Source organism: Brassica napus, chromosome A1, assembly GCF_020379485.1.
Source record: "Brassica napus cultivar Da-Ae chromosome A1, Da-Ae, whole genome shotgun sequence".
In the NCBI taxonomy this organism is placed as follows: Eukaryota; Viridiplantae; Streptophyta; class Magnoliopsida; order Brassicales; family Brassicaceae; genus Brassica; species Brassica napus.
Window position 1 is genome coordinate 26405532 of NC_063434.1, and position 23258 is coordinate 26428789.

A 23258-nucleotide genomic window follows, 5' to 3' on the forward strand; every position below is an offset into this window, starting at 1 on the left:
CAAGAAAGGAAGAAGATTTGTCTCTATCACATAAGACATTGGTTTACATAAACATGTTTTGTTTCTGTGTTACCCTTCATGGCGGTTTTAAAACTTGTTACACATGAAAAACTTCGATAAAACAACTATCAAAGCAAATCTCTCAAAGTTGTTCTTACCAGAGGAGTCTGTTTAACCTGCAAAACAGTAACAAGAACAATTGTATCAATCTCTAACCAAAAACAATTTTGTTTTTGTCTAATGTAGAATAAGTGTAAACAAACACTCACTTCTTCTTGAGATGGAGAATGCTGAATCGGATCGCCACGTTCATCATACAATATTAAACCACTAAACCGTGGAAGTTCACATTTCTCACCCATCAGAATCGGTCGCTGCCAAACCTGATCAACCGCATTAAGACTCCTTTCTTTAACCGCAAGCAATGTCCGCTGCGGCGGCGGTCGTGTTTCCATCTCCATCCACTTAGCTGCAGAGCTCCAACAGAACGAGCCCATCAACCTTCTCTTCACTTTGCTCCACTTACAGTTCCTCTTTTGATCCATTGTTCTTGACTCAACAAACGCCCACTCCGCGTCTGCTACTTGCTTTCCTCGAGAATTGCGGTTGAGAAACGCTGCGGCTATGCAGAGGAGCGTTACTGCAGCCGCTGTTCCGACCAAGATCACTACCGCGTCTTTCGTTGTTAGCTTCAGTTTATCCTCCAACTTCCACAAGGCTTCCATTGTTTCTTTGGGGTCTATTAGAGCTATTGGAGAGTAAAGGGTGAGGAACGTATATAGGTAAAAATGGTGAGCTTCATGTGAATTCCACCGATATATTTAATGTTCATTACTATGTTATTTAATATTTATACCCTATATAGTTTTCTTTTCCCCTCAATTCAATATCTAATCTCACCTTTGGCTTTCATGGTTCATTATGGAAGTTGGAAACTGTAGCCGTTGTAGCCTTTCCGCAATTAGAAATTAATCGTTTTTTTTTGAAAAAGGGCTAATTAGAAATTAATCGTTAATGGAAAACAATATAAATTCTTATTAACACTTATTTTTGTTGATGCTTCAACACCAAAGTTATACTCATATCTTTTCATTTAAAAATAAATAAATAACTATTTTCTGAGTATTGAATTAATTACATAATCTTAGTGAACTCAGAATATATATTGTAAATACAGAAATACTCGACATTTAAATGGTATAAAATTTATAATTTGGTAAAATGCCCATTTAAATAATTGAAATTGTAAATTATTTTTATAATAACATTTAATCCATGCACAATACATAGCACATTTAGTATGAAATATTAACTTTGTTGGTACTTAAAATGGTTTGTTAATAACCATAGTGGTTTCCATTGGATAAAAGTTGTCCTATTGGTCAAGGCTATGGTTCTTTAACTCCTACGTAGAACAACCGGGCTTGCCTGTCACTGGTGAGTAGATATCCAAGGGATTAGCTTCCACCCCGACGAAAAACATGAGAAAAAAAGGTTTGTTAATTTGTTTTGCTTTTGGTATAGCTTATGCAATATGCTATTATATAACTATATATCTCAGTAGCTTGTAGGGACACAAAGTTTTTATGACATCACGAGCCGCTCAAGGTTTGTTTGTTCATGTTCTTGTTCGATATCTAATCTCACCTTTGACTTTCATGATTCATCATGGAGCAAACTGAATGACAATTATCTTCACATATCTCATGTTCTTGTAGTTCTAGGTGCACATACCCTATAGATGATGACAATGCTGGTTCAGGCACATAGATGCAGGCGTTGAAGGCTATTATCCTCCTCCTTATGGACCACCAGCTGCCTGGACTGGTGGCTATGATCTGCAGCAGCAGCAACATCCACCACAAGGACATGAATGAAAATGTCAACAACTCATGAAACTTAAAGCAAAGCAAGTCATCCTTTTGTACGTAGCATTGCTCTGGCTTTTGGTTTGCATACAATTTTGAACAACCCACACTAATAAAACTGTTGTTCATCTAAGAAGCCGATTAATATCAGAGATGGGCCGAATCTAGGCCCACTAAATATGGCGGGTAAAAATTATAAATTTTAATTTCTGTTGATGAGACTTTCAAAAACGTGGCTGGTGTTCTTTCCCATTCACCGTTTCACCAAACGCCGTTTCCGATAATCCCTTTTCTCCGTTTGATCTGAACGTTGAGTATAAAAGCCTGAAGTCGAAAAGGATCGAGCTTTAATGGTTGAAACCAGTCTAGAAGTAGAAGAAGATGATGATGGTGATAAAGAGAATATTGATCCTTTAGATGGAGAAGAAGATGGGATTATGTGTGATGTATGTCAAAGTATAGACGGTGATCCATAAAACCCAATCGTGTTCTGCGACGGTTGCGACTTAGTGTTCCATGCTTCTTGCTATGGTAACCCTTTGGTTAAGGCTATACCAGAAGGTGACTGGTTTTGCGGACAGTGTATTGCGTCAAGGTCGTTGAAGAAGAGAGAGAAGATGTTCTCTTGCTGCTTGTGTACAACCAAAGGTGGGGAGATGAAACCGACAAAGGATGGTCGATGGGCTCACATCACATGCTCGTTGTTTGTGCCGGAAGTCTACTTTGAGGATCCTGAAGGAAGGGAAGGGGTTTGTTGCAGCGAGATACAGAGTAAGAGATGGGAAGATGTGTGTTATTTGTGCGAGATTAGAGGTGGGTGTGTTATAGAGTGTTCTGAGATGAAGTGTGAGTTGGGGTTCCACGTTACTTGCGGGTTGAAGGAAGATCTTTGTGTTGAGTACCGTGAAGGGAAGAAGAGTGGTGGTATTGTTGTTGGTTTCTGTGATGAGCATACTAAACTGTGGGAGAGGGTAATATTTGCATCATCATATACTTATCTATTTAGTTGTGTAAAAAATGTGTAGGGATTAGTTTTGATGATAAGTTTTTGTTTGTCAGCAACAGGAAAGTGGGACGTACAAGATTGTTGCCAGAAATTAAGATAACGAGTTGCAGAAAGCTGGAAGGCCAGAAGCACTCTTTTACTTGCAACTCCAAGAAGTTTCATGCTCGGCAAGTTTTATGCTATGTTCGAATTGTTATTAACTTGCATAAGGCTAAAGCTTGATCAATCTAATTCCTTTCTCATTGTATCCTTTTCTGGTTTATGTCATGATGATCATTGACTATATTTTCTTTTGGAAGATAGATCAGGATGTTGATCATCTTCTGCTCTTTACTCTGTGATCGTAAATCAAATAAGAAACACTTTCTTGAAATGCATCCTTATGATTAAACCGTAGAAAATATAATAATCAAAGTACACTCAAGAGATTAATACCATTTGACTAAAATAATTCAATTGTTAAGGTATTTATCCATCAGTATATCAGTAATAATTTGGTAAGCCTTTTCACTCGGATGATAAGGGTCAAAGATCACATGAGTCCCAAACATGTAAAGGAGTAAGTTTGTTGCACAAAACAATTAACTCAATTCTTCATGTACCACAGGTCCACAACAATTGCAAAACCATGTATAATATATTATTAGTGTATAGTGTGAAAGGTTTTTAGCTGTACAAAGCTAGTCACTTGGTCAATAAGTGTTTAGTGAGAATTTTTTTGATGCTAGTAGCTACCAAAAACAGATGATTATCAACTGCCAAGACACTGACGGATGTTCAGATAGATCAGGATATTAATTGGTTATGTTCTGCTCTTCAAACTCAGACTTAACAAGTTCAGTCATTTTACTGTCTCAATCATGTTTGAAGCATTGCATTAGATTCAAAGAGGCATGTTTTTTTTCTTGAGAGCATGTTAACCGAAATATAATGCTGATAACCTAACCGGAATCTCATACCAATAATCTGATTTAACAAAAGGCATTGGTGCCGCCGCCTCGAAACAAACAGAGATCGAGAATTTCTCCGACCATCAGAACTGCAACAACGACACAAGTCAGAGTGTCTTAAGTACTCAAAGTTCAGTTCCATTAAAATTAATTAACAAAAACCCTAGAACTTCAACGGTTTCAGAAACGTGTAGTGACTCTTTTTCTCGCAGATTTGCATGCAAAACGCCAGTTCTGATTCAGAACGTGAAGCAATCGAAACCCAGAAGAACAGATGAAGATTGAATCGATCTAGAAAGAAAAAAAAACAAAAAAAAATTTGGACCATTTCTCGATTTGTGCGTGTCATCCTTGCGCAGGGGCCATGCTAATCTTCTCTGTATCGTTCCAATTTTATCGGATGTCCCCGAAGGGACAATCACCTTCTTCACTCCGTCGCTATATAAACACAGCTTCTTCTCTTCACTTGAACGATGTGGGACTGTTTTAAGCTCCTCGCTCGTTTGCAGCCTTAATGGGCCTATTCTTTGTATCAAGCCCATTAACGTTATCAACCATATAAAAAGCAACTAAAAAGAAAGCTCAATTTCAAAATCGTGGAGCCAAGAACATGACCGTCGTCTTCCTTCGAATCCAGATTCAAAAAATTTCCATCGGAACTCTGAGGTTACTCCCACGAAACCTCTCCACTATAAAGCCTTCTCCTTTATCATCTCTCTACTCCACACTCTCTTCCCGAATCGAAGAACACCCGAAGAGATACGAGCACCACAATGTCGCTACCTGCATCGCCGCATTGCAACGCTGCGCGCACCGCAACGACGCCGTTTCCGGCGGAGAGCTTCACGGCTTCATGGTCCGGAAAGGGCTTCTCGAAGACTCCCCTCGCGCCGTCACCAGCCTCGTCAACATGTACGCTAAGTGCGGTCTCATGCGGCGAGCGATCTCCGTCTCTGGTGGATCCGAGCGAGACGTGTTCGCTTATAACGCGATTATCTCTGGGTTTGTTGTGAATGGGTTTCCTTTTGATGCTGTTGAGATGTATAAAGAGATGAGAGCTAATGGAATTTTACCCGATAAGTATACGTTTCCAAGTTTGCTTAAAGGAAGCGATGCCATGGAGGTTTCTGATGTTAGGACGGTTCATGGATTAGCGTTTAAACTTGGGTTTGATTCGGATTGTTATGTAGGGAGTGCGTTAGTGAGTTCTTATTTAAAGTTTAGGGTAGTGGAGGATGCGCAGAAGGTGTTCGACGAATTGCCTGAGAGAGATGATAGTGTGCTTTGGAACGCTTTGGTTATTGGGTATTCTCAGATATTTAAGTTTGAGGATGCTTTGAGAGTCTTTAGTCAAATGCGTGAAGAAGGTGTTGCCTTGAGTAGGCATACAGTCACCGGCGTCTTGTCAGCGTTCACTGTGTTAGCGGATGTTGACAATGGTAGATCGATCCACGGCCTCGCGGTGAAAACGGGGTTTGATTCTGGAACCGTTGTGTCGAATGCGTTGATTGATATGTATGGAAAGAGTAGGTGGCTAGAGGAAGCGGTTAAGATCTTTGAAGCGATGGATAACGAGAGAGATATCTTTACGTGGAACTCTGTTTTATGTGTTCATGACTACTGTGGTGATCATGACGGAGCTTTAGCTATGTTCAACAGGATGCTTTGTTCCGGAATCCGACCTGATCTCGTTACGTTGACGACAGTTCTCCCCACTTGCGGTCGTTTAGCTGCGTTGAACCAGGGAAGAGAGATTCATGGATACATGATCGTCAACGGACTCTTAAACCGAAACTCCAACGATGAGTTCATCAACAACTCCTTGATGGACATGTACGCGAAATGCGGGGACTTGAGAGATGCGCAGACGGTTTTCGACTCGATGAGGAGTAAAGACTCAGCTTCTTGGAACATTATGATTAACGGTTACGGTGTCCAGAGCTGCGGCGAGCTAGCTTTGGATATGTTCTCGCGTATGTGCGAAGCAGGTGTCAGACCTGATGAGATCACATTCGTTGGGCTGCTACAAGCATGTAACCACTCAGGCTTTGTTAGCGACGGGAAAAGGTTCCTGGCGCAGATGGAGACGGTATACAACGTTATTCCAACGAGTGATCACTACACTTGTGTGATAGACATGCTTGGCCGTGCAGGGAAGCTACAAGAAGCATATAAGTTAGCAGTAACAATGCCTGTGGGGGATAATCCTGTAGTCTGGAGGTCAATATTAGCATCTTGTCGTCTCCACGGGAACAACATAGGCCTGGGGGAATTGGCTGTAAAGCGGTTATATGAGCTAGAGCCAGAGCATAGCGGCGCTTATATATTAATGTCTAATATGTATATGGAAACCGGTGGATACGAGCGAGTTTTGGCCCTTAGAGACGCAATGAAAAAACTGAATATGAAGAAGACAGCAGCTAGTAGCTGGATTGAGGTCAAGCATGAGATTCACACGTTCTTTAACAGCGATAAGACTCACCCGGAATATGAATCTATCGAGGCTTGTTTAAGCCCGTTGACTTCTCATATATTAGGTGGTCATTAGTGTACGCTGCTCGACGATTATGCCAAATTTTGGTTAGTCATAATATCCTTCTTTTCGAGATTTTCATAACCTTGAAAGAGTATTATAGTTTACTAATAATGTTGTGTGACAGACGATCGTTTCCGGATTAGAATATCTACGAACCAACAACAATTGTTTGGCCATTGTTCTGTATTATTATAGCCCAGAGTGATGGGACCAATCTTGAAAACTGAAATCACCTCGATCCAGGATTAGCAGAGCTGTTTCCAAGAGCACATTTGGCTTTCCCATAGAGACGTTTGGTGAGGTTAAAACTGAAACTTTTTTTTATTATTACAATCTCAGATGAGTTCAAATCAGGCCTGGTTCCAATAATACTTACATTACATAACGACGAATGAGGGGAACAATCATCACCTGACACCAACAAACGGCTAATTCTAAGACATGCCATACCCAACCGTGCCTACGCTTCGGTGTGCTGCTACTGCAACCGCGGCGGCTCCAGCAGGACCGTACTGGGATTGTGCCTGCAACAGCTTAGCATCAATACCCACCTTGTGCTGTGATTGGACGACATAAGGGTTTGGGTTCAGCTCAGCTGGCTTTGCGGAGTTGCATTGTGTTGGGACAAACTGCGGTTTTGGCTGAGAAGCAGGTTCTGTACCACCACCACCACGCTTCTCTTGGTTCATGGTGTTAGGATGGAAGAAACCGTTGGGAGATGCGGTCTGTGGAGGGGGTACTGTGCTTCTGTAGTAAGATGTCCTTGCATCATGTGACGACTCTTTGAGGTTCCTGTTGTTCGCATAAGTTACAGATGATGATTCCACAGCACGGCCTGGTCTAGCTGATGGTACTCTTGGAGGAGGTCGTAAAGGTTTAGTTGGATTAGCTGAAGTTGATGGAACCACTCCATTTCTTGAAGGCTCGAAAGAAACACGTCGAGTGTCTGGTGCATTCAAGCCAGGTTGAGCATTGGAGCTTACTACACTGGAGTGGACTGTAGACCTACAAAGATGAACATGAAGAGATTAATCACAAGTGCCATACTGAATCAATCTGCACAGAAGAGAAAACAATACCGAGGAAGTGAAGTATGCTTTCTCTCTGGAGGTATGACTGGCCCACTTTTGCCGCTATTCTCTTCTAGGTACGCAAACTGTTTCCTCAGATGACCAATGGCACTGCAACATCAAAATCAATCTATCAGCAAAAATGAAAAATGAGAAAAAATGGTTTTGAAAGATGCAAGTAAGAACCTAGGATATAAGAAACTAGAGCCTTCAGATCCGTTCATATAATCCTTGAGCAGCTGAGGATGGTATTCTAGTATCTCCCTGTATATCAGCTCTCTAATGTCATCCTTTGTTAACCTTCTTCGTTCAAACTCAAATTCCATCTTCGAGATTTGCTGACAAGAAGGTTCCCTTTCAATCTTAGCAAGACCCTTAAAGTAAGGATCAGCCAGGGCCTGTCAAATAACATCACAATGTTAAGGAGCTGAGATATAAACAAGAGCCTATCCTTCTGCACTAATGAAAGGAATGAAGCAAGCCACCTCTGTAGCAGTTGGCCTATCCTTTGGATCAAAAGCCAACAGTCTTTGCAAAAGGCGCAATGCTGAAGGATCTGCGTTAGGAAACTTTTGCGTAAAGGGGACTGGACTCTTCTTCCTCATTTCCCCCAGGTATTTTCGAGCTTTTTCATTTCGAACCTGCGTTACAGATACATATATCATTAGTTTCCAGCAAACAAAAATAGAAACTTGGTAATGAGGAAGCAAAAAATGAAACATACTCCAGCAATGGTCTCTGATTTTGGTGTGCCAAGAAGATCTGTGATGAGTTCTAACTGATGAACCACACTTTTACCAGGAAACAGAGGCTTCCCTAACAACACCTCCGCAAAAATACAGCCAATGCTCCAAATGTCAATCGCTGGAGTATACTGCACAAAGAATACAAACCGCAACTCAGTCTCTTGAACCATCTACAAACTGCAACTCAGTTATATCTGTAAAATTCACAACCACACACAAGTACCTTGGAACAGAATGAACCACAGAGCTCAGGTGCCCTGTACCATCTCGTCGCAACATAATCCTGAAACAAGAAAGACAGAAGCAAATTCAAACACATTGGAGAGATTACCAAAACTGAGTAGGTAATCAAGAGAAAGGTGGAGACAAACCGTCCAAAAGACTGTGGTAGGCGTATCATTGAAGGACACTCTCGCTAGTCCAAAGTCACAAACTTTCAACTTGCAGTTCGCATTAGCCAGTATGTTCTTCGGTTTAAGATCACGATGGTAAACATTAGCTGTATGCATATACTTCAAGGCACGAAGCATCTGATAAAGAAAAAACTGATGGTGCTCCTTCGTCAAGTCATCATTAGCTTTGATGACTTGGTGCAGATCCGACTCCATGAGCTCAAACACGACGTAAATGTCTTTGAACTCTCTTTTAGAAGGCGGAAGCATGATGCTCTTGATCTCGACTATATCAGGATGCCTCAGGAGGCGGAGAAGCTTGACCTCGCGGAGGATACGGAGCGCGTCGGAGATGTGTTCGAAGACGTCGTTGATCTTCTTGATGGCGACTTTCTCTCCCGTGTGCGTGTCGATGGCTGCGCACACGACTCCGTAGCTTCCTTTCCCGATGACTTCGAGGATCTGGTAACGGTTTGCGTCGCCGTACTCTGTGAAAAAGTCTATCTCTTTCATGCTCTGTTTTGCATCACCAAAAGCAAAGAAACAGAGCAAAACTAGTTAAAAGTCTATCAGATTCACAACGAAAGAAACATACTTGAAGAGACAGAGACTAACCTTCTTCGCCTGAACTTGCTGCATCCTCTTCGAAATAGATTATAAAGGTCGAGTCTTTACAGATGATTCGACGAAACAGAGGAGGCAAGAAGAATGATAAAAAAAACAGTGATTTTTCTCAGCAACCAATAAGTAGAAAGGTGAGAAAGTTAGACCAAACTAAACCGAACCAAACCAAACCGGGGAAGGATACCGTTCGCTCAACAACCCTATCGTCTTCCTCAGATTCAAAATCCAAAACTCAGCAACCTTTAAACCCTTAACCAGAAAAAAAAGAAACCCTTTTCTAATATGAATGATCTCAGAGGAGATCTCAATAAACAAATTTACAGTGACCAATGAAAAAAATGGCGATTCTTGGAATCACAAAAAAAAACCCAGAAACCAAAACCCGATGAATGCACTTAACAGAGAAAAAAGGCTTCTTCTTCGGAGATGAGATGAGAATAAGATCTATAGATCCAGAGATGAGAGGAGATCTGTAGATCACTCACAAATGTTTGTTTGTTTGTTTGGTTATATAAATCTAATTTTAGCAATTTTCGTGGTACTTATTTGCGTACGAGGGGACAGGTCACGAGGCGATGGCATTCTCGTAGTTCTTTACAAACTCTGAGGATTGTTTTGTTACCGTTAGGTACACTGTCGGTGTTCTTTTTTGAGATAGACCCGTTGTGAGGCAACCTACCGTTGGGCGACCCTTTTTACTATTTAAATTCTAACCATCCAACTATTCATAAATCGAATTTTAGCCACTATTTTTATCATATGGTTCAATTACCCCCTAAATTGGTCATTTTTCTTGGTAATATTATAATTTTGGCAAAAATTGGTGGGCAGTCAAGTTGGTGACTTGATCACTGTCATTGATGTTTCAGTCAATAAATATGATTAAAGCTTTAATAAAGAGAAAAAGACCAAAATAGCACTAAATCAAGTTTTTGTTCCCAAACTAGCACTCAAGGCCAAAAGTCACAAAAATAGCACTCAAGAGGTGGGGTTTAGGATTTAGAATTTAGGGTTTAGGGTTTAGAGTTTAGGTTTTAGGGTTTAAAGTTGAGAAGTGAGGTTTTGGAGATAAGATTTCAAATTTTGAAAAATAAAAAAATTTAGATTTTTCAAAAAATATAATATTATTTTGGTCATTTTAGTTTTTGAGTGCTATTTTTGTGATATAAACTTAGAAAAGTGCTATTTTGGAGATTTGCCCTTTAATAAATCCCACAAGTTTATAAATAGAGCCGTATAACTTACCTAACTATCGTTAAAGTTTATACACATGGCCGCAATTGAAATAGCAATTACTATTACTTTAGTTTCTTAATAATAAATTAATAATTTTACTACTATCGTGATTACGATTATAACTTATAAGTAATGAGAAGACTCAAGTGTCAAACAACTATAGGATGATTTCCGCAAGCGACCTTGCTATTGTTGCCGCTACAAAGTTAAGATCACCAAATAAGATTGCATGAGCCTTTTGAAAAAAAAAGACTGCATGTCGCTCATTGGTTTCTCTGACTCAGTCTCAAGAAAAATGATTATATAAAACATTATGATACTCGTGGAAAATAAATGTCAATTATACAAGTTAACGTTCGTTCCTAACTTTCTTTTTGAGTAATTCATTTATTTTACAACTTGAGTTATCTGTTTATATATATATAGTTGTACACAAAATAATATAGTTTTGAGGTATTTAAACATATGGGTGAGTTGCAAAGTCGGTCCATTAACTAAAGCATGAAAAAGACATACAATATCACGGATCTAAAAGAATCTCAAATCTTAAGCCACATAAATAGTATCATTTAATATATCAATGTAGGGCAAGGTGTCAAGTGACAATATTTAAACATTTCAACTAAAGTTAATCTTTCATTTTCCATCACACTTTCATCGTTGTGGTGACCTTTTCTTTAATAATAAAAATACATACCAAGTCAATAAGCTATTTAATAATTACATTGTGATGGTATTGGAAACGTGTAAAGTCGGTATCTCTATATCACAGCACAAACTGATAAGGCCTCCGTAACCAAAAATTGTTCCATACATTTGATAATTGCTTAAAATAATATGTTACAAGTTCATATAATATATCAAACTTGCAGAAAATTTTGAGATTTCAGGCTTAGCTTTCAGCATGACATAGAAGTCAATCCAAACTTTTAGGCGACCTGACACATTTTTAATATTCTTGAGGTTCTTTTTAGTACGGATTTTAAATACTAGATCGTGTTGTTTGACATATTCATTTTTTGGTATGAATTGACATATTTATTTTTCAGGTAAACCGCAGGAAATATACTTTCAGTTTTTTTGCTACTCCTTTGACTGGAAAACGTTAATCGAGTAGTTTTTTGTTTACTTGTTTTCATCCAGATGTGCGTTTTAAAACTATCAAAACTTCCCAAAGGATAAAGTTTACCACATGAAAACATAACTCTTGTTTTATGAAAAACATACTCGTTTTATCTTTATTCAAATGTGGTATTGCAAGACTCAGAAATATCTCAGACATGTAGATTTTTTTTTCTTGTTTTGTTTGGTAGCCTCTAAAAGAATCAACGAACCTAATTCATAGTTCAATCAGTGTTCAATATTAAAAACAAATCCTTATCAACATTATTATGCTTGATCAAAAAAAAAAAATATCAACATTATTATGCTAATAAGTTTTTGTCGCCTGTTACATCAAGTAAAAGAAAATATCTAATAACGTATAACACCAAAACATCCTTTTCAATCTTCTATACCAGAAATATACAGAGGACCTTTTACCAAAAAAATATATACAGAGGACCATAAGTTAATTTATACATTTTTGCTGAGATTCAGTCTGATACATATATATTATTATAGGATTTTTAACATAAAAACCCGTCAAGTATGTTTTTTTAGGGTATAAACCCCTCAATTAAAGATTCAACGCATAAACTCCTCAATTCAGTTTGTTCAACGAATCGACCCCTCCCGTTAATTGTACCGTTTAACAATACGATGTGTTTTGATTATTTTGTAAACTATATGATTTCTTAATAAAACAGCACAACCTTAACTCAAAACAACAAGTAGTTTAATCTCACGACTTATAACCTCTCTAAATCCCTAAGTGTTCCAAAAAATCCCCAAATTATTAAGACACATAGATGATGAACCCTAGTTTCTCAGCCTGAGGGATTTTTGAGTTTTAATTGTGTGGACAGAGGGTTAGATAATCATTTTGTGTTTTGTGTTTCCTGCGTCAAAATTGTAAAACAAAGATGCAAGGATTTGTGAGACACACAGAAGAAAGAGGGTGAAAGAGTTTTCTGCGATTGGAGTTTGGTGTTTCATTTTGTTATTAAGACTTATATATACGTTATGAACTGTCTTCTCTCCTGCAACTGAAAGCTTTGGACAAATTTGGTCCATTTTACAATTCTTGTAATCTTGTTACTACTCTTGTACGTACACGACAAGTCAATATATAGGCTTTAGTGAAAGATAATTCATTTGCATACATACAAGGTTTCAAGCTCGTGTTCTCTATAAGTACTGAATAGCGATTTTTTCTAACATATGTAAGTCTTAGTAGTTAACATGACATAAACAAATGTTCAAAAAGAAAAATCGACATAAGCATAATACACAAATTACTTGAGCATAAGAAGATATACAAAGCTGTGATGTTTTTTGGTCATTTAAAGAACATTGTGCTTTATACTTAACTGCAACTCACAGCTTTTAACGTCAATAGTGACGGAGGGGTTGATTCCTTAAACAAACGGACTTGAGGGGTTTATACATTGAATCATTAATTGAGGGGTTTATATCCAAACAAAACATACGTGAGGGTTTTTTATTCCAAAAACCCATTATTATACCCAACAATAATGCAATTACATAAGTTAAAAAAAAACAATAATGCAAATACATAAAGTTGATAAAAGAAGACAATAGAGGATGCTGCATCATGTCAATAAAATCAAAATATAATGCATACCATAGTGGTCCTGTGAAAGTGGCAGTAGAAGTTGCATGTGGTTCAGGGCACATCAACAATTGTGTATGTCGTGTACTTGTCCAAAAGGCATATTCTTTTATTTTGAAACAGAGCATCCACATTCCACAGAGAGATTTAATATCAAAGTTCCACTGAGAATAGAGACAAATATGATTAAATATCTGCCGTAACCCACAAGGAAACTCAGAGGTTGAAAGGATATAATAGTCAGAGACGCATTCTCGACTAAAAACCATGGGTTAGAACATAACTTGACTAATCTTATTTCTCTTACATATAATAAGCTCATATGAAAACATGACACATGTGTCATGGAATGGAACTATATCTTGTGCATTATAAGATGAGCACCAAACTGTGGGTGAAGGGTGAACACCGTGTAAGGAGCATGGACATAGGAAGGAGAAAGATCAAAGGAGAATCTCTGTATAATCAATGCCATTGCCATCTTTGCCTCCAACATGGCAAAATTTTGGCCTATGCATATCCTTGGCCCCCAAGAAAAGGGAATGAAGGAGACTTGGCTCTTTGTTGCCTTTGAGATGCCATCTTTGAATCTCTCGGGTTTGAACTCTGCTGCATCGTTACCCCATTGCTGGATGTCGCGTTGGACTAGCATAATAGGTAGAGTGATGTTGACGCCACCTGGTAGCGTCACGCCGCCTAGCTTCATCTCTTTGTGAATGGCTCGAGTCATATTGATTACTGGAGGATATAGCCTAAGGACCTCTTGTAATATCATCGTCATCTGTTGGAAACATTCAGCAAAAATCATGATAACACAACCAGAGTACTGAAGTCACTTTCAAGTTTGTTTTTTTAATTTTGTTTTACTTACAACTTTGAGCTGGTTCAAGCCTTCTGCATTGGGTTCTCTATCACCAAAAACTTGCTTGACTTCTTCTCTAGCACGAGCCTGCCAGTCTTGGTGTTGGCTTAGCAGAATCATTGTCCAAACTAGAAGTACTGAAGTTGTCTCTTGTCCAGCAAAGTAGAACAACTTGCACTCCTCTATCACATCTTCAATGCTCATTCCGTTTCCTTTACCTTGTCCTAAATTCGATTCAAGAAGTGTACCTAGCAAATCTTGGCTTGGTGCTTCCCCAGCTTCTATGGCCCTTAGCCTTTTGTTAACGATCCCTCTCAGTATAGCTTGGCTTTCTCTAGCTGCTGCTTTCATCCTTCTATTACCCTTCGTTGGGAGATAACTACGTAGAGATATCAGACAACATGGTTAGTCAAGCTATAAGCTATAAGATCGAGAACGAAGATGGATAAAGTTAGCGAAATCAATCTATTCTACGGATGAGTTAGTTAGTATTGTGTACTTTTTCAGTTTCAAATTCTTGTTAAAAATGTATTTGTTGTAAGTTATATTTTAATGTAATGTGTTATACCGTATTTGATTTTAATGAAATCCTAATAGTTTGCCAGAAAAATAAAGCATGGTCTAGAGGCCTAGTCTTACTATAACCTGATTAGTAGAGGTTCTCAATACCTATATCCAGGGATGAAAGCTTTACGAAAAGCTTGTATAATGAGCTCAGATAGTTCTGCTTGGAGCTCAAATATCCTCTGTCCTTCTTTATAGCTGCTGCCAAAAGCAGTACGAGAGATCACATCTGCAGTCATGCTCATAAGCCAAGGCCAAACATCCACCTCACAGGATGACCCTTTGTCCAAGACTATATTGTCCCATTTGCCAACTACCTCGCTACAGCTTTGGTGGAACGCAGGTACCATATTCTATACACAGAAACACAAGGCACAAACTGGATCAGATCCAAAGCAACCAACATACATACATATATCATACCTAAACAAGGCCGAATCTGAGATTAGAAGTCATAAATATTTTTAGTTCAATCTTAATAATTTTTTTTTTATAATTTGAAGATCATGTAACCTATGTATAAATAACTCTTTAGCCGAATGTTTCATTAGAGTGTGTCTAGAACCAGCTATGTACATAAAGTACGCTAATGTGATTAGGGACTATAGAAAAATGAAAGCAATACCTTGATTTTCTCAAGGTGGAAAGCAGGGTTGATGATTCTTCGGTGTTTAGCCCATTTATCACCGTCATAACTAAAGAGTCCACTGGCTACAGGTCTGCTCAAGGCGAATGTATTTGGCTTCTGGAAATCATAAATCTTGTTCAACACTTCCTTGATTTGCTCGGGGCTCGTAATGGTGATGGTTGGTATAGGTCCACGCCATGTAAAAAAAGTCCTTCCTGTTCCAACCACATACAGATACAAAAATTAAAACCTTTTGTTCTTTAATATGTTCCTAAAAGATAGGAATCAAGAAACCTACCGTAAGTCTTGAGCATGTGAGAGGGGAAGGGCAAGACAAGTGGGACGATATCATCAGTTAGTTTGATGGGTTTGGACCTTGCCTCCGTCGTCATGCTATATTCCCTTTTCACATCTCCAACAAGTAACGTGTAAGGAGTTCCGACAAGACCTTGTCTTCTCAGGTAACTCTCAAGCATCTTTGGTTTAAACCAAACCCAATTTAGAGTTCTCCATATCCACCACAATACAGCAGCTATAGCTACTGAAACTGTTACTGACGCAGCTGATGCTTCCATTTTCGTTCTTAGAGAAGAGAGAGGGAGATAGATAATCTGATGGCATTCTCGGGATCTATATATATGCATGAATGTGGTGATGACCTCACCACTGATGTCATATATTTTTTATGTTTTGCGCGAGATGCAAATTTGGATTTGTGTGAATATTAGCTATAACTTGCGTAAGGGGGAAAAGGCATGACCGTCAACCTTTTGACATTTCTTTGTCACTACATCTCTTTAGAAAAAGATTAGTCAAACATTAGCAACGGTTGGTTTTAACTTTTCAACTATATAAAAATATGTTATTATCTATCTTTGTGAATACGTAATTTTTTGACTACTGTTTACAACTGCATTCGATCAGAAAATTTGGATTTGTGTGAATATTGGCTATAAAATTGCGTAAGGGGTAAGAGGCATGACCGTCAACCTTTTGACATTTCTTTGTCACTACATCTCTTTAAGAAAAACATTAGTCAAACATTCATGGTTGGTTTTAACTTTTTTAACTTAAAAAAAATATGTTATTGTCTTTGTGAATATGTAATTTTCTTGGTCTTTTTTTTTTCGTTTTAAATATGTTTGTGATTTTATTCAAAATTGTGTTGCCACATGTGGTAATTCCTATCATACAATAAAAACTCTATAAACTAATACTCGATATATTAATAAACACGCTAAACTAATAATTTCTTTGGTTCCGAGTTAAGCCAGTTAAAAATATAATATAAATTGATGAAATGATATGATAATATTTTTTTAGAAAATCTTATGTGAATATATAATCTTATTAAAATCTTATATATATATATATATATATATTAATTTATAGAGTTTTTACTGTATATGCACAATGTCAAGAGTTTGAGTTTTCTATTTCAGTTATGATGATTTAAAATTTTGTTCAGAGTGATATAAGCTTTTGATAAGTTATAGACAGTTTTTCTGCTTTGTCTGTTTCCAAATAGAACGTTGTTGGTTAATGAACCTACAATGGTATCGCAAAACTGAAAAACAAAAATGACTGACACAAGAACTCTAGGCCTGAATTAAGGACACCTAACCTGTTTTTTGGTGAATCAACATCTGATGCAGCTCTTCCTCCAAGGTAAGAGCCTTCTATTTGTTTCTGTTATTCTCCCAGTGACATTTTTTACTACGAGCCTCATGTTCTCAGTTCAGGTATACATCATAGAATAAAATTCTCTGTTACTTTCTTTTCATATAGTGCAACTCAAAGCCATGGGTTAAGTCTTATCTAAGGCTATGATGCAGTTATATTACTGCAAGTTGGTTACGTGAAAGCTGAAACAATGCTTCAAACTGCCCATGAACAAGTCATGACCTTAAAGAAACATAGTATGTTTCTGGCTCTGTTAGCAGCAAAAAAAAAATCAATATGCAGAGTCAGTTAGTAGAAACAATCATCTCTTACGCTTGATTCGTGCTCAGGTCTGTAAGCTTGCTTCGTTTACTGAATTTTATTTTTTCTCAGGATCCTTCTAAGCATGTTTTTTATCTTGCGACAGATAAACTCAAATTTGGAACAATGAACATGTGGTTCCTCCTTAACCCACCTGGAAAGGCAACCATACATGTGGAAAACGTGAATTCTTTAATGCAACATATGAGACTCAATTCAACTTTGGCAATGAGATCAGTGCTGGTTAGTTGTTCCTCTACAAGTAAGATGCTCAAATAATAGTTTTTTACTTACACTTTCATCATAGACGCCTACTCAAACATGACACATTATTCACCACCGGTTGTGTTACACTGATGGTCATTGCTCCTCAAGTTCTTTGATGTATGGAGGTGTTCAGAAAATATAAACAGTAACGGTGCCAGAGCTTGATTCGTCACCACAGGTCAATACCGTACTAGCTTCTTATTTTTAAGCAGGACCCAAGTGTGGAGGATCTGTTGCGCCCACAATGTCTCCCGCATCTCCGCTCTCCCAACAGCGCTGTCAGAGCCTAAACTTTTCAGTTGCAGCTGTCCAAATTCAAATTCTCTTCCAACCATCAGACATTCACTATCTCCACTCTTCGATCGCAACTGATATAGACACAGTAGTAGCTAACTAACATTGGGATAGACGTAAATCCATCGTTATCAGAACGCGTTCTCATCTATAATCATCTGACATATTAAATGGTGCGTTGATAGGGAGGCAATCACAACCCTGCCGATGATACACCAGGAGCTACATGTGTTTTCTGCAAGAGTTCTGAGGGAATGAAGCTCACTGGTAGCTACTGGTCTTGCTCATGAAACACATCAGCTCGCAAGTCAAAATGACTTGAACTTCTCAAGTTTCAGATATTACGACCCTATTTACTAGCAAGTCTTGATATCACCTACTATGTTTTCAAATTATGCGCACAATAAATTCGTACTTTGCACTTATCCAAAACTTTTTGATTTGCTTATTTGCTACTTTTGGTCAACTTATTAACAGAAAACAACAATGTCCTACAAACTTAATGAAATGATGATGTTTTCTCCATCCAAGTCACCGTATGGTCCGAGAAGAGACGAAAAAAACACAGTAGTAGCTATCTAAAATCCAACCACAAATTTACATTGGAAGTCCATGCAAATGTACGCACTCATCTTAGAGCATCTCCAAAAGAAATTCTATAACTCTAAATATAAAGTTTTTTGCTCTCCAAAAAGAAACTTCAAAACTTCAAATTTGAAGTTTTGAAGAGTGAAACTCTAAATATAGAGTTTTACTTTTCAAAATTTCAAATTTAAAGTTTCATCTTTTTATTTACATTTTGGTCCTTACAATTATACATCATATTTATAATTCTTAAATATATTTTTGTTTATTGTTTTAATCCTTAAAACTTATATATCTCATAAATATTTCAAATTTGTTTTATAAATTTAAGCTTTACACATGAAATTAAATAAAAATTAAACAACAAGAATATTACAAAAAAACATAATAAAAACCATAATTAAAACAAAATTTATAATATTTTAAAACTAGAATTAAACAACAAGAATATTACAAAAAACCATAATAAAAACTTATTAAAAAGACACATGAAGACATAATTATTACTTAAATTTAAATATTATAACAACACTAATAGTCTAGTAAATTTGCTCCAGAACCTCCCAAATCTCTAAAATATTGTCCAAAATTTTTTTGTGAAACCGAAGATGATTGTTGTTGTTGAAAGACACCTTTTTCGTACGATTCTTTCTTGTTCAGATTGAATGTATTCACGAATATTAACATCATCGATAGAAGCTAAGTTTTTTAGCAATATTTTATTTTCCTCTTTTACTTCTTTAAAAGCTAACTTTTTGCTTCATTTTGCAGTCGTAATTCAATCATCTTATGACCTTTTTTCTGCTTGTTGTACTTTCGTTTAAAAGATCAAGGATTTTTTTGTTTGATGATATCAAACTATCAGCGGCCATATTATGAGGATAGCCGATTTCAACAATTTTTGGCTCGTAATCTACAAATAAAAAATAAAGAGAATTATTTCTTCGAAATGCACTAGTTGATCATATATAGGAGCATTACAGAAATAATTTTATGGAATAATGTAATATTTACTTGTAGTTTAATATTTAATTATGTACTTTTATTTATAATTTTATATTTTAGTATAAGATTTTTTTAATTAATATTTCTGTAATATTTATATATGTGTACTAGTTATTTAGAAGTTTTATGAATTTACATCAACTATGACAAATATAATGACCACAGTGTAAAATATAAATAATTTTGAAGTTAGGTTTGAAGTTTTACTTTTGGAGAAAAACACATTGAAAATTCAAATATAAAGTTTTGGAAACTTGAAAATAGAGTTCATTTTTGGAGATGCTTTTATATACACGATAGGTTTGTTCTTTACATATTTCCATCCTAACCAACTTCACAATGTTACTAACAGAGAGTTTAAATTCTAATATTTCCTATAGATAAAAGCAAAAGACTTTTAGGCAAGTGCATGCTATTCAGAGAAAAACATATTTTACTTCCCTCTGAAGCATTTTTTGAGAATTCACTGAATGAACAATAATTTCCATTGTTTAATTATTCGTAAAAATATAAATCAACAATAACATTTTTTAGCAGCGGCAGTGAATTATCTCTAACATTACAATTCTAGAAAAAAAAACAATTAGGAATCTACGAAGCCAAAATATGAAAATATATCATAGTAAAACATAACTCATATAATGTGAAAGTGAACTTACCATTAATCATAAAATAAACAAAAATGCAAATATATCTGAATTAAGCAACACAAAATAATAGAATGGGAAATAACATGTCACTATACTAAACATAAATAGATAGGTCTAAAGTTCACAAAATCACGTGTACTCCCCAAACCTTCCGTTTCACACTTGGCTCATGTTTTCATATTTGAAACTATATTTTCAATTGTCTGGGTACTAATTTGACATCCAGTCAATGAATTCGTGAAACGGCACATTGCCTTACTCCTAACATTGTTGAAGCCATAACACTAAATCTAAATTAAATTGATTTTGTAAATCCAGCATCATAACGCCTCAAGTCGTCATTCAGTTTATGTTACTGATATTCTCCTTTACGTTCCACAAACCAATATTTCTACTATGAGAAAAAAGAAACAAACAAACTGATTATAATAATAACTAAAATAAACTAAACATAAATTACTTTTAATTTAACATTTCAATGGATAAATGCCAAATGTAGTAAACGATTGTGATTTGTTTGTATTAGCAACCTGAACACATCACTATGGGAATGAAATAATTAAAAAGAAATCGTGAAATGTTTAACAAAAAATATTACAAATCACACCAATATAAATATAAATTTCAACCATTATATTTTACAAAACCAAACATGGAATAACATAATAAAACATACAAACCCGGCGCGTAGTGATACCACGAGTTGATTTAAAAGCATGGTTTTATAATATTAGGATCTGCAGTAATTTTATTTCTCTTATATATGACTCATTTGCAAACATCACACATGCATGGGTTATGGAACTATAGCTTGTGCAGGGTAAGATGAGCACCAAACTGTGGGTGAATAGTCATGACTGTGTAAGGAGCATGCACATAGGAAGGAGATAACTCAAAGGAGAATCTCTGTAGAATCAAGGCCATTGCCATTTTAGCCTCCAACAAGGCAAAGCTCTGACCAATGCAGATCCTTGGTCCCCAAGAAAAGGGAAAGTAGGAGACTTGGTTCTTAGTCGCCTTTGAGAGACCGTCTTTAAACCTCTCTGGCTTGAACTCCCCTGCATCTTGGCCCCATAGCTCGGTATCGCGCTGGACTAGCAGAATAGGTAGATTGATGTGTACGCCGCCCGGTAATGTCAGATCACCTACCTTCATCTCTTTGTGAACGGCTCGTATCAGCTGAGCTACTGGAGGATACAGCCTAAGAACCTCATACAATATCATTGTCATCTGCCAAGGGGTCAAATCATTTCATCAAAACAAAACCAAAGATAGTTATTGATTTGGTTTTTTAACTTACAACTTTGAGCTGGTTCAAGCCTTCTGCATCAGCTTTTTTATCACCAAAAACTTGCTTCACTTCTTCTCGTGCACGAGCCTGCCAGTCTTGGTGTTGGCTTAACATAACCATTGTCCAGACAAGAAGTACTGAAGTTGTCTCTTGTCCAGCGAAATAGAACAACTTGCACTCCTCGATCACATCCTCAGTGCTCATTCCAGTGCCTTCATCTTGCCCTAAATTTGATTCAAGAAGTATACCTAGCAAGTCATCGCTTGCTTCTCTCGCAAGTAACCTCTTGTTAACTATCCCTCTCAGTATAACTTGGATTTCTCTAGCTGCTGCTTTCATCCTTCTATTATCCTTCGTTGGGAGATAACTACACAAACAATAGGCTCAGAGATTATGACAACACGGATCATGTCTATATCCTTGTAATAAAACCAGACTAGTTCAGGTTTAGTATTACTTCCGCCTATTCGGCAAATCAAACAAACAAAATTTTCATAACAATTTTTTGTATCAAAAAAATTGGTTTAAACACTCAAAAGATCCGGTCTAGACGACCGCCTAATCAATAATCCCATATAAAGCGTTTAATTAGCGCTTAGCGATTTTTTTGAACATTACCTATAACCAGGGATGAAAGCTTTCCGAAAATCTTGTATGATGAGCTCAGATAGTTCTGCTTGGAGCTCAAATATCCTTTGTCCTTCTTTATAGCTGCTACCAAAAGCAGTACGAGAGATCACATCTGCAGTCATACTCACAAGCCAAGGCCAAACGTCCACCTCACAAGACAACCCTCTGTCCAAGACCAACTTGTCCCATTTCCCAACAACCTCACTACAGCTCTGGTGGAACGCAGGTACCATATTCTATACACAGAAACATAAAGTTACAATAATGTTTCAACCAATATTAAAAAGAGGTCTAAAACAGAACCTTGATCTTCTCTAGGTGGAAAGCAGGGTTGATGATTCTTCGGTGTTTAGCCCATTTATCACCATCATAGCTAGCGAGTCCCGTGGCTATGAATCTGACTAATGGGAATGTATGTGGCTTTGGGAAATCATAAACGTTGTTGAATACTTCTTTGATTTGCTCTGGATCCATTATGGTGATGGTTGGTATAGGTCCAAACCATGTATAGTAAGTTCTCCCTGTTCCAACCGCATAGAGATATCATACAACCTTTGTATATACCATGTACTAACTCTACAGTTTTTGAGGTCTAAACAAGAGAGGAATCAAGAGGTATAAGGCTAACCAGGAAACATACCATGAGTCTTGAGCATGTGGAAGGGATAAGGCACGACACGTGGTGTGACATCATCCGTTAGTTTGATGGGTTTGGATCTTGCTTCTGTAAGCATGCTTGACATTTTCTTTAAATCACCAACAAGAGGCGTGTAAGGAGTTCCGGGAATACCTTGTCTTCTCAGGTAGCTCTCAAGCATCTTTGGTTTAAACCAAACCCACTTCAAGGTTCTCCATACCCACCAAGACACAACAGCTATCACAATTGAAACTGCTACCGATGCAACTGATGTCTCCATTTGCTCTCAGTTTTGCTAACTTCTCAGGATTTAAAGATTGTTGAGAATTTTGGAGAAGATATTTGGTGTGGTGATGTCTTAAGTAATTTGTCTTTGGTAATAAATCGTGGCCAAGTATTATTTAGTATTCGGTTTGACCAATGATCTTTTGCTTTAGTTGGAGTCTTATGGTCACATACTCACATGTCACTAAGTCTCAAGAAGCACAGAGTTTGGTTTTTGTGGAAGGTGACAAAAAAGAGGAAGATATGTATTTTGTCATATTTTGAGTGGCATGCAAAGGTGGAGGGAGTGGGGACCTCCTAAACTTTTTGACGTTTCTTTGCTCTTATTTTTATCTTGTTTATGACAGTAATGTATAGGAGTGTTCTTATGTAATATGAAGACCGTCCAGAAGCTTCACCTCTCTTCCATAGAGTG

General features: G+C 37.2%; 6 protein-coding genes, 2 long non-coding RNA genes and 1 other non-coding gene across 10 annotated transcripts; 4 read left to right on the top strand and 5 right to left on the bottom strand.

The window, feature by feature from the left end:
- Nucleotides 1-2: 2 nt before the first annotated feature.
- Nucleotides 3-784, bottom strand: LOC106349252. Its single transcript, XM_013789191.3, has 2 exons — nucleotides 270-784; nucleotides 3-176 (listed from the first exon to the last, which is right to left on the bottom strand). The coding sequence occupies exons 1-2, from the start codon at nucleotides 723-725 to the stop codon at nucleotides 129-131; spliced, it is 504 nt and encodes a 167-aa protein (XP_013644645.1). The 5' UTR covers nucleotides 726-784; the 3' UTR covers nucleotides 3-128.
- An 802-nt stretch (nucleotides 785-1586) lies between these two features.
- LOC106367888 (protein Jade-1) lies at nucleotides 1587-3912 on the top strand. Its single transcript, XM_048741456.1, is given in 3 exon segments — nucleotides 1587-1608; nucleotides 2089-2187; nucleotides 2190-3912. Coding segments are annotated over 3 exon segments (825 nt in total). The 3' UTR covers nucleotides 2894-3912.
- A 214-nt stretch (nucleotides 3913-4126) lies between these two features.
- On the top strand, nucleotides 4127-6431 carry LOC106349211 (pentatricopeptide repeat-containing protein At3g14730). The gene has a single exon (XM_013789146.3). The coding sequence runs from the start codon at nucleotides 4435-4437 to the stop codon at nucleotides 6370-6372; it is 1938 nt and encodes a 645-aa protein (XP_013644600.2). The 5' UTR covers nucleotides 4127-4434; the 3' UTR covers nucleotides 6373-6431.
- LOC125579428 lies at nucleotides 4138-4240 on the bottom strand. The gene has a single exon (XR_007317463.1). It is a non-coding gene; the product is annotated as a U6 spliceosomal RNA (small nuclear RNA).
- A 226-nt stretch (nucleotides 6432-6657) lies between the features above and the next one.
- LOC106349232 (mitogen-activated protein kinase 19) lies at nucleotides 6658-9711 on the bottom strand. The gene is made up of 8 exons (XM_013789169.3): nucleotides 9184-9711; nucleotides 8548-9084; nucleotides 8400-8459; nucleotides 8155-8304; nucleotides 7916-8071; nucleotides 7617-7828; nucleotides 7440-7541; nucleotides 6658-7365 (listed from the first exon to the last, which is right to left on the bottom strand). Exons 1-8 carry the CDS (start codon nucleotides 9205-9207, stop codon nucleotides 6795-6797), a joined length of 1812 nt encoding a protein of 603 aa, XP_013644623.2. The 5' UTR covers nucleotides 9208-9711; the 3' UTR covers nucleotides 6658-6794.
- A 3594-nt stretch (nucleotides 9712-13305) lies between these two features.
- LOC111198799 (cytochrome P450 72A15-like) lies at nucleotides 13306-15875 on the bottom strand. The gene is made up of 5 exons (XM_022688092.2): nucleotides 15515-15875; nucleotides 15214-15431; nucleotides 14694-14941; nucleotides 14034-14403; nucleotides 13306-13943 (listed from the first exon to the last, which is right to left on the bottom strand). Exons 1-5 carry the CDS (start codon nucleotides 15858-15860, stop codon nucleotides 13518-13520), a joined length of 1608 nt encoding a protein of 535 aa, XP_022543813.2. The 5' UTR covers nucleotides 15861-15875; the 3' UTR covers nucleotides 13306-13517.
- Nucleotides 15876-16694: 819 nt separating this feature from the next.
- LOC106424831 lies at nucleotides 16695-17361 on the top strand. The gene is made up of 3 exons (XR_007316106.1): nucleotides 16695-16884; nucleotides 17005-17228; nucleotides 17306-17361. It is a non-coding gene; the product is annotated as an uncharacterized LOC106424831 (long non-coding RNA).
- Nucleotides 17362-17478: 117 nt separating this feature from the next.
- LOC106347788 lies at nucleotides 17479-18287 on the top strand. The gene is made up of 2 exons (XR_007316109.1): nucleotides 17479-17876; nucleotides 17946-18287. It is a non-coding gene; the product is annotated as an uncharacterized LOC106347788 (long non-coding RNA).
- Nucleotides 18288-20578: 2291 nt separating this feature from the next.
- On the bottom strand, nucleotides 20579-22949 carry LOC111198806 (cytochrome P450 72A15-like). Of its 2 annotated transcripts, XM_048739402.1 has the most exons (6): nucleotides 22712-22937; nucleotides 22562-22645; nucleotides 22225-22442; nucleotides 21910-22157; nucleotides 21301-21658; nucleotides 20579-21230 (listed from the first exon to the last, which is right to left on the bottom strand). In XM_048739402.1, the coding sequence occupies exons 1-6, from the start codon at nucleotides 22836-22838 to the stop codon at nucleotides 20805-20807; spliced, it is 1461 nt and encodes a 486-aa protein (XP_048595359.1). In that variant the 5' UTR covers nucleotides 22839-22937; the 3' UTR covers nucleotides 20579-20804. The 2 variants fall into 2 exon arrangements, with proteins under 2 accessions (XP_048595359.1, XP_048595355.1); XM_048739398.1 differs by having other exon boundaries at nucleotides 22562-22949.
- Between the last annotated feature and the right edge of the window lie 309 nt (nucleotides 22950-23258).

Coding starts and splice junctions, on each gene's coding strand:
- LOC111198799 (XM_022688092.2), bottom strand. CDS start 15,860: ATGCATATATATAGATCCCGAGAATGCCATCAGATTATCTATCTCCCT. Junction 14,404..14,693: donor GCTTTCATCCCTGGATATAG/GTATTGAGAACC, acceptor ATCTCTACGTAG/TTATCTCCCAACGAAGGGTA. Junction 13,944..14,033: donor GCTTGAACCAGCTCAAAGTT/GTAAGTAAAACA, acceptor TGTTTCCAACAG/ATGACGATGATATTACAAGA.
- LOC111198806 (XM_048739398.1), bottom strand. CDS start 22,838: ATGGAGACATCAGTTGCATCGGTAGCAGTTTCAATTGTGATAGCTGTT. Junction 22,443..22,561: donor CCACATGCTCAAGACTCATG/GTATGTTTCCTG, acceptor CGGTTGGAACAG/GGAGAACTTACTATACATGG. Junction 21,659..21,909: donor GCTTTCATCCCTGGTTATAG/GTAATGTTCAAA, acceptor TTGTTTGTGTAG/TTATCTCCCAACGAAGGATA.
- LOC106349232 (XM_013789169.3), bottom strand. CDS start 9,207: ATGCAGCAAGTTCAGGCGAAGAAG. Junction 8,305..8,399: donor GTGGTTCATTCTGTTCCAAG/GTACTTGTGTGT, acceptor TTCTTTGTGCAG/TATACTCCAGCGATTGACAT. Junction 8,072..8,154: donor AATCAGAGACCATTGCTGGA/GTATGTTTCATT, acceptor TCTGTAACGCAG/GTTCGAAATGAAAAAGCTCG.
- LOC106349252 (XM_013789191.3), bottom strand. CDS start 725: ATGGAAGCCTTGTGGAAGTTGGAGGATAAACTGAAGCTAACAACGAAA. Junction 177..269: donor ATTCTCCATCTCAAGAAGAA/GTGAGTGTTTGT, acceptor ACTGTTTTGCAG/GTTAAACAGACTCCTCTGGT.
- LOC106349211 (XM_013789146.3), top strand. CDS start 4,435: ATGACCGTCGTCTTCCTTCGAATCCAGATTCAAAAAATTTCCATCGGA.